Here is a 9,347-nt window from a genome sequence, read left to right as displayed (position 1 = left end):
ACATGATTTTGGTAAACAATCATACTCTGTATTGATACAACATGAAATGGTAAAGTGCTATCTAAGATGAAAGCATGTAAAAGGAGTTTGAAATAGGTATGAGACCATAGACAACACGTCTTGGACAAATATGATTGGGATAACTGAAGGTAGGAAGAAGTGACAACTAATCATATCCCACGTTTTGGGGCATTTTAGCCTTGATGGGTGGAGATATGATTTTGGTGAACAATCATACCTGTATTGATACACCATGAAATGGTAAAATTCTATCTAAGATGAAAGCATGTAAAACGAGTTTGGAACGGGTATGAGGCCATGGACAACACGTCCTAGACAAGCATGACTAGGACATCTAACATACAACCATAGATAACACGACTTAGACAAGCATAACCATAACACTTGGTGTATTCATATCTTACAAATATTTAAATCTTTTTTTAAGAAAGGAACAAAATCTAGAGAATCATTAAACCTTTATTCTCTAATTTTACATATAAAGGGAAAAAAAAAAAAAAAAAAAAAAAAACAAACAAACAAGAACCATCTCAAATCTCTACACTTCCCCACTTTCATCGCCTCCGTTCAACCTTTATTACTTGAAACGAGACTTCTTTTGGGGGGCGGAGGCCGGAGGGACTTGTACACTGAGTAAAAGCTTGCTCAAAACGCGCCGCCGTGTTCTTCGTGTTCATGTTGTAAGCGAACGATTGGAAGTGGGTCTGACCTAGAAGTTAAAGGTACCCCTAATACCCGAAACTTAAGAGGTATCTTCATTTTCCATTTGCCGAATTGCAGGGTGCAGAAACATACAATCTTGTCCACAATCTGAAGCTAAGTTGCTAGAACAAGTCAAGGAACAATGCAAAATCTAGTCCAGAAACTTCTGCCCAGAACAACGTTCAAGCAAGTGCGTTTTCGTCACTCTTTTTTGTACCCCAGCTGCAAATAATTATCTGTTTTTGCGTTGTTGAATTGAGTTCTTCTTCATATGTTGTAACCCAGTTTGTGATGCTGCTTGGTTTCAAAATCACTCGCTTTTTTCTCCAGAAATGAGCTTCTTGGGAGACAGTTTACCATTCTTTTCAATATAATTGTAGAAGTTCTTTCATATATCGGTGTTGGATGGAATTTGATCTTTTATCATTTTTAGGGGAGGAGTTTTCTATGCTTGTTGGTTTGTTGTGCAAAGCTTTAGGCTCAATTGTCTCCCTGATCAAAGATTGTGGAATTTGGAGAGTTTCAACAATCCTCCCCTCGATCAAAGTACACCATAGAGCCTCCCTTAAGGTCTATGGAGCCCTCGAACAGCCTCCCTTAATCGAGGCTCGACTCCTTCCCTGGAGTCTTCGAACAAAGTACACCCTTTGTTCGACACTTGAGTCACTTTTGACTACATCTTCGAGGCTCACAATTTCTTTGTTCGACATTTGAGGATTCTGTTGACATGAATAAGTTAAGGGCATGACTCTGATACCATGTTAGGAATCACAAACCTCCGCAATAGTATGATATTGTCCACTTTGAGCATAAGCTCTCATGGCTTTACTTTTGGTTTTCCCAAAAGCACTCATATCAATGGAGATGTATTCCTTACTTATAAACCCATGATCTACCCCTTAATTAACCGATGTGGGATTTCTCTTCCAACAATCCTCAACAACTATGGGCTCTTTTCTAAATTCCTTTTTGATAAGAATCTTAGAGACGAGCCTAAGATTTTGTTGTTTAATGTGGTCAATGTTCTTCTTTGGAGATATGGTGGAATGAAATCTTAGAGTTTTGAAAGATAAGTTTAATGAAATCTTGCGTGCCAATTGGTGTGCTTTGTCTATATTAGTTGTATGAATCTTGTCTCCCTTCTTTTATTTTGTATGCATTTTGTTTCTTCTTCAGCTTTGATCGATGAAAACGTCTCCCCATTTTAACATAATCCTGTTTCAAGTTCTGAAAGTACAGAGCCTTCTAGTTACTTCTTCAGATTTTGTTGATGTTGTTGTATTTTGGTTTGTAGGCTGTTGCTTTTCGGGCGTATTGTACTAATAAGATACTCGACATTGGACAGCCTACAGCTTCATCTCATCCACAGGTTTGATACGACATAATGTATTGAGTCGATGCACTAGGATTGCCTCTATTATGGTTATATTTAAAAATTATGGGGATCATTTGGTAAAGTTTCAAGAAATATAGTCACTTAACTCCTGGACCTTGTAGTTGCTGAATGAAGGAGAAATTACTCCTGGAATAACTGCTGAGGAATATATTACAAGAAGAAAAAGGTTGCTAGAACTTCTACCACAGAATGGTTTGGCCATTATTGCTGCTGCGCCTGTGAAAATGATGACTGATGTGGTGCCTTACACGTTTCGACAAGACGCTGATTACTTATATATCACTGGTTGTCTACAACCTGGTGGCTTGGCGGTTATGAGTCATGAATTTGGATTATGCATGTTCATGCCCGAAACAAAGCCTTATGTATGTCTGGTCTTATTTATTTTATAAAAATGTTCTTGTCTGCACATCTGCATTTCTTTTCGTTTTTCATGTATTCACTTGGTAATGGCATCATTTTCTCATCCTCATTGGCTACTTTAGGAGTACATCAATAAGGAGATAATGAACAAATATGATGGGAAAAGATGGGCAAGAAAGATCAAAGATTACCAAACCAAATTAGGGTTTCTCCTCTACATAAAACAAACTCGACACATGGAAGGAAAAAATGAGACCTTGGAATGTATTTACAAGGCTTGTGATTAGGGACTCTTTGAATCAAGATTCCAACTGTGAGATCCCACATCGGTTGGGGAGGAGAACAAAACATTCTTTATAAGGGTGTGGAAACCTCTCCCTAGTATTCATGTTTTAAAAACCTTGAGGGTAAGCCCAAAAGTGAAAGCTCGAAAGGGAAAGTCCAAAGAGGACAATATCTGTTAGCGGTGGGCTTGAGTTGTTACAAATGGTATCAAAGCCAGACACTGGGCGAGGTGCCAGCGAGGAGGCTGAGCCCCGAGGGGGGTGGACACGAGGCGGTGTGCCAGCAAGCGGTGGGCTTGGGCTTGGGTTGTTACATTTTTCCTATCAATTAACCTAAATGAACTTTGTTTTATGAATGTGATGTAGCAACCAAGTTCTTCTGCTTGTGTGGCTTTATGTTGGCTAATTTCATAAGAATACAAGTAGTTGATTATGGGAGTGGATGGCATTTTTTCACATTTTTATGGGTAGTCGGTCGGAAGATTTTTCATCTTGTTCTTCTGCTTGTGTGGCATTATGATGGCTTGTTTGATTATATCAGGATGTTCTTTGGCAAGGGCAAACTGCAGGAGTTGATGCAGCATTGGAATTTTTCAAGGCTGATCAAGCATATCCAATGAAGAAATTGCGTGAAGTGAGTTAATTTGAAGGAGGTTTATTGTTCCATCTTTTAATATGATTATGGTGGAAACATACTGATGCGACCAGCATCGTTCATGAGTTTGTGTCGAAAATTCTGAATTTAAACGCCGGTTTATACGTACTTTTTTCATTTGTTTTTATGAAAAGGTTTCGATTCTTGTTTTTTTTCGAAAAAAAACTGGTCTTTGTGGAATTGAATGAAGCATTCTCACTGTTCATCAAGTCCTTTCAATATTTCTGTATTTGATTACAGATCCTTCCAGATATTATTAGGAAGTCCTCCAAGTTGTTTCATAATTCGAACACTGCCACTCCAACTTATTTGGATTTAGAGGCCTTTCGAAAAGCGGCAGAGAATAACTGTGTGAAAGATATTTCACTTTTTACTCACGAATTGCGGTTAATAAAATCGACAGCAGAGCAGAAGTTAATGAGGGATTCTGCTTCAATTGCTTGCCAGGTACCTCCAACCCTTTTATTGCTTATAGGAGATAGCGTTTCATCATGAATAGTTTCGTTTTCGTATGGTTTTCCCGTAGTTCATGGCCTTTATGAGCTTCTTTTCGGCTGGTGGTTTAAAGAGAGCTAAGATTTTGTGGTTGAATGCTTTGTTGAGGATGGTTGAGGATGGTTGGGAGGGAGTCCCACATTGGCTAATTTAGGGAATGATCATGGGTTTATAAATAAGGAATACATCTCCATTGGTATGAGGCCTTTTGGGTAAACAAAAGCAAAACCATGAGAGCTTATACTAAAAGTGAACAATATCATACCATTGTGGAGAGTCGTTATTCCTAACATGCTTGCAGAGCTCTTCTTTGGGGTTTATGGAAAGAAACAAACTGCTTTTTCCGCAGATTCCGAAGTTTATTTATGAAACGATAAACGTTATTCTTTGACTCGGAAAAAAAAAACCCTTCAACTTGAGGGAGGATCAATGAAATTTCATGATAATGCCAGAACTATTTCTGCACCATGCTGTGTATTTTAGTTCTTACAAATGATGCTTACTGTTGGTTTTCTGGGTTCAGGCTCTTTTGCAGACAATGATTCATTCAAAGACATATCCTCATGAGAGTATGTTATCAGCAAAGGTAGAATATGAATGCAGAATGAGAGGTGCTCAAAGGATGGCGTGAGTACTCTTCATATTTCGATGTGTACCCGTTTCGAGATGTTTGCATTGTATTCTTAATATCAGTATGCTGATTCGATAGGCGACATTAAATTATGCGAAGTTTTTCAACTGATTTTCAATTTCCTTTCTCTGTACAGATTTAATCCTGTGGTGGGTGGTGGGTGTAATGGTAGTGTTATACATTATTCTCGAAATGATCAGAAAGTAAGTGTATATACTTGTGGTGCCTAAGCTTCACTATTATGAAGGAAGAAAAATATATGAACGTTCGTACGTATATACGTGAAAAATGCAGGTCAGAGACGGGGATTTTGTTCTAATGGATGTTGGATGTGAATTGCACGGTTATGTTAGTGATCTTACTCGTACCTGGCCGCCTTGTGGAAAGTTTTCTGCCGCTCAGGTATTGTTTCTTTATGTTTGCTTTTGTGAATGTGAAAGTCTTTTGTTTGGATAGACCACCGTGCTATCTACCATCACTACTCTTCAAGCAATGATTATGTGTGTGAGATCTCACATTGATTGGAGAGAGGAACGAGTGCCAACGAGGACACTGGGCCTCGAAGGAGAGTTGATTGTGAGATCCCACATCAGTTGGAGAGGGGAACGAAACATTCTTTATAAGGGTGTGGAAACCTCTCCCTATCAGACACATTTTAAAAACCTTGAGGGAAACCCGAAAGGGAAAACCCTAAGAGGACAATATCTGCTAGCGATGGCCTTGAGTTGTTACAAATGGTATCAAAGCCAAATACTAGGCGGTGTGCCAATGAGGACGCTGAGACCCGAAAGGGGTGGACACTAGGCAGTGTGCCAGCGAGGATGCTGGGTCCTGAAGGGGGTGGATTGTGAGATCCCACATCGATTGGAGAGAGGAACGAGTGCCAGCGAGGACACTGGGTCCCGAAGGGGGGTGGATTGTGAGATCCCACATCGGTTGGAGAGGGAAACGAAGCATTCTTTATAAGGGTGTGAAAACCTCTCCCTAGCAGACGCATTTTAAAAGCCTTGAGGGAAAGCCCAAAGAGGACAATATCTACTAGCGGTGGACTTGGACCGTTGCAATGTGACCTTGGTTCATTTTTATATACATAAGCATTTCTTTAAGCATCCGATCTTGTTTCTTTCTATTGGATCCTACCTTTCTTTCTTTCTTGTGTGTCTCAATTTGCTTAGTTGAATGTATCTCAGGAAGAGCTTTATGAGCTTATACTGCAAACAAACAAGGAATGCATAAAGCTTTGCAAACCTGGCGCTACAATATTGGAAATTCATAACTACTCGGTAAGTTTGGCGTTTTGATTCATTGTTCAACACCTCTAGAGGAAGCTTACATAGTCTTTCTAAAGTTCTTTTTGTAGCTATTTTCGATTTCTTCCATTTGGTCGGTTCCTCGATTAACAAGCTCACACGGTAACCGAAAAACATCACGACCCTTCTCATATTCTACACTTATGCAGGTGGAAACGCTCCGAAAAGGCTTCAAGGAGCTTGGGATTTTGCAAAACTGGAAAAGCGATTTCTATCACCATCTAAATCCCACGTCTATAGGTTCCTTTTACCTTCTATAAGGACTTCTTTTTAGTGTTATGCTACCTTTTTTCTTCACCAACGCATAGGTCCATCAATTACTTGATATCCATTCCTCATTGGCAACCTGAGTAACCTTTATTTTTTCTTTTGGATTCCCTTTCTTAGGTCATTATCTTGGTATGGACGTCCATGATTGTGCCAGGGTTGGTTACGACCGACCGTTGAAGCCAGGTGTTGTAAGTTTTGTTCCGATTCATTTGTATGGATACTGATTCTCTCTTTATCCGTCTTCCCGTCCCTTCATGTGCACACGTTTATCCCATCTGTTACTGTTGTGAGCTTAAACTCGAACGGTACAACTTTTGCTTGTTACGGTAGACATGATAGAACTTGTCAGTCACAATGTCATTTGTCGAGGATAATAGAGTATTTCCCATTCTTTGGAGACAAGTTGAATATCGGTGCACTCGGATTTGTAATGCTAACGATTAATGTGTAACGGCCTTAGCCTACCACTAGCAGATATTGTCCTCTTTGGGCTTCTCTTCAAAGTTTTTAAAATGCATCTACTAGGGAGAGGTTTCCACGCCCTTATAAAGAATGCTTTGTTCTCCTCCCCAACCGATGTGGGATCTCACAATCTACCCCCCTTCGGGGTCCATAGTTCTCGCTGGCACTCGTTCCCTTCTTCAATCGATGTGGAACCCCCCAATCCACCCCCCTTCGGGGCTCAGTCTCTTCGCTGACACATCGCCTAGTGTCTGTCTCTGATATCATTTGTAACGGTCAAGCCTACCGCTAGTAGATATTGTTCTCTTTAAGCTTCCTTTCAAGGTTTTTAAAACGCGTTTGCTAGGGAGAGGTTTTCACACCCTTATAAAGAGTGCTTCGTTCTCCTCCCCAACTGATGTGGGAACTCCCATAATGTGTTTGAATATTTATTTTAAATTAATTTCTAAGAACTTGTTGATTCACTGTAGGTAATAACAATTGAACCTGGAGTTTACGTTCCATCCTCTTTTGAAGGTTCAGAGAGGTAAAGTATACACATAGGATTCTGTTCTTCAATTTTGTAACTCTCATCTTTTGTTTATACTTTTTTCAAAAATATTTTGCCACAAGATTTTCTCTCACTAGAGAATGTACTCTACAGGTTTGCTGGTATCGGGATAAGGATCGAGGATGAAGTCCTTATAACTGAATCAGGTCACGAGGTATGTGGTTCGAGTCCGAGTTTTTTATGGGTGGTTCTGATAATATTTTGGCTCAGTTATCACATTGGCAAGCCAACAGCCATTGGTACTATGTCCTGAATAGTGCTAGTTGGGTTGAACTTATGCTGCTTTGAATTTTGAATATATCGTATGTTCTAATGATGACAGAGACCGAAAATGGCTTGTAGACCTTCTCATACATTGTATGATATATAGAGCCGGTGTCCCAGGCTGTAACGACTCAAACCCACCGCTAGCAAATATTGTCCTCTTTGGGCTTTCCCTCAGGACTTTTAAAACGCATCTGTTAGGGAGAGATTCCATACCCTTCTAAAAAATATTTCGTTCTCCTCCCCAACCGGTGTGGGATCTCACAATCCACCACCCTTCAGGGCCCAGCGTCCTCATTGACACTCTCCCTTCTTCCATCGATGTGGAACCCCCTAATCCACCCCCCTTAGGGGTCCAGTGTCCTTGCTGGCACACCGCCTTGTGTCCACCCTCTTTCGAGACTTAGCCTCCTCGTTGGCACATCGTCTAGTGTCTAGCTCTGATACCATTTGTAACAATCCAAGCTCACTGCTAGTAGATATTGTTCTCTTTGGGCTTTTCCTTTCGGACTTTCCCTTCACAGTTTTTAAAACGCGCATGCTAGGGAGAGGTTTCCACACCCTTATAAAGAATGTTTTGTTCTCCTCCCCAACCGACGTGGGATCTCATACCGGCGTTCTTAGTTTGATCATATATTACAATGTCTGGTTCTGAAAATCAATTTGTTTTGCCTCTTACATACTTAGGAATGAGTCAGTGGGTTATACTTTCTTGTCTCAGGTTCTTACAGGTTCAATCCCAAAAGAAATTAATCAGATAGAATCATTGCTGAACAACTTCTGCTTTGGATCTACGATGCATGGCTTAAATTTTATGAAAGCCTCAACCAGTTGATCAAATGTACACTCAGCAATCCAATTGGAGAAGCTCCACTCTTTAGATGTATTCCTATATCTCTGAGAATCAAGACTAGAAAGAGGCCTGCAGGCAGCGATCGGGTTAGTGTTTATTCAGTTCTTTAGGTCGAAGTCTCATTTAATAACTGGTTGGTTTTTTATATTAAAAAAACAAATGTGATTATCAAAACGGAGTAGAAATGTTTTGAGTGTTAAATAATATGGTGGAATGCAAGGCAATGATATGATATGATATGATATCCGAAGCAATATTCGAGTCAGGGTTGAATAGGTCGGGATTATAGCTTGGTGTTAGTGATGTGCAAATGTGGGGTGTGCTCGGATGATGGTGAGATGATGTGTGTGGATCTTTTTCCAATTTAGGAAACACGATCTAATATGAACCACGACCAAGAAATTTCCATACCTCAAGGTCCAATTACAAGAACGAGAGCCAAGAAGCTACAACAAACCTTGTACACTTATATTCAAGTTATGATGAACTCATAAAAAAAAATTCTAGAAGACGTTGGAGACCTCCCTTATATGTTCTGCAAAAGTTGAGCTTCAAGACAGAGATGCATTAGTTGCATTTAATGCATCTCTTTCTTGAAGTTCAACTTTACACAACATATAAGGGAGGTCTCCAACGTCTTCTAGAATTTTCTTTGATGAGCTCACCATAGCTTGAATACAAGTGTACAAGGTTTGTTGTAGCTTCTTGGCTCTCGTCCTTGTAATTGGACCTTGAGGTATCGAAATCCTTTGGTCATGGTTCATATCACGATCGTTGTCATTGCTATTGAATGGATGACATTGCTCAAGTATCGACATTGAGATGTGAAGATTGCAAGAGTTCCATTGTCGAAAGATAGTAAAACTCACCGAGCATGCTTCCGAAAGTGGCTGAAGAGACTCATCATCTTAGGACATCATCCACACGAGCCCATAATTTGCACATCACTCGTATACCTGCCATTTCATTTCCACCTCGATACAAGCATCTGGCTCGACTCAAGCATCGCTCGGGATCCCTTTCATTGTCTTCCACAACGACTATATTATCAATCACTTCTACAACTAGCCGTTTTTTTTTTTTTTTTTTTT

At 40.0% G+C, this 9,347-nt stretch overlaps 1 protein-coding gene across 5 annotated transcripts in view; it reads left to right on the top strand.

Moving 5' to 3' along the window:
- Positions 1-532: 532 nt before the first annotated feature.
- LOC111798393 (intermediate cleaving peptidase 55, mitochondrial) overlaps positions 533-9,347 on the top strand; it is a 9,261-nt gene continuing 446 nt past the window's right edge. For 2 of the 5 annotated variants that reach the window (XM_023681499.1, XM_023681498.1), the window contains exons 1-14: positions 533-913; positions 2,018-2,092; positions 2,221-2,484; positions 3,308-3,400; positions 3,662-3,868; positions 4,440-4,543; positions 4,684-4,750; positions 4,842-4,949; positions 5,738-5,830; positions 6,007-6,097; positions 6,245-6,315; positions 7,060-7,115; positions 7,233-7,293; positions 8,125-8,342. In XM_023681499.1, the coding sequence (XP_023537267.1) occupies positions 866-913; positions 2,018-2,092; positions 2,221-2,484; positions 3,308-3,400; positions 3,662-3,868; positions 4,440-4,543; positions 4,684-4,750; positions 4,842-4,949; positions 5,738-5,830; positions 6,007-6,097; positions 6,245-6,315; positions 7,060-7,115; positions 7,233-7,293; positions 8,125-8,238 (1,452 nt within the window). In that variant the 5' untranslated portion in view covers positions 533-865 and the 3' untranslated portion in view covers positions 8,239-8,342. Of the gene's footprint in view, positions 914-2,017; positions 2,093-2,220; positions 2,485-3,307; positions 3,401-3,661; positions 3,869-4,439; positions 4,544-4,683; positions 4,751-4,841; positions 4,950-5,737; positions 5,831-6,006; positions 6,098-6,244; positions 6,316-7,059; positions 7,116-7,232; positions 7,294-8,124; positions 8,343-9,347 lie in introns of those variants that run through there. The other 3 variants (XM_023681502.1, XM_023681500.1, XM_023681503.1) reach the window with 3 other exon arrangements.

This window comes from Cucurbita pepo, chromosome LG07 (genome assembly GCF_002806865.2).
Source record: "Cucurbita pepo subsp. pepo cultivar mu-cu-16 chromosome LG07, ASM280686v2, whole genome shotgun sequence".
In the NCBI taxonomy this organism is placed as follows: Eukaryota; Viridiplantae; Streptophyta; class Magnoliopsida; order Cucurbitales; family Cucurbitaceae; genus Cucurbita; species Cucurbita pepo.
Note: the sequence above shows the minus strand (reverse complement) of the source record. Positions and strands in the feature narration are given on the sequence as shown.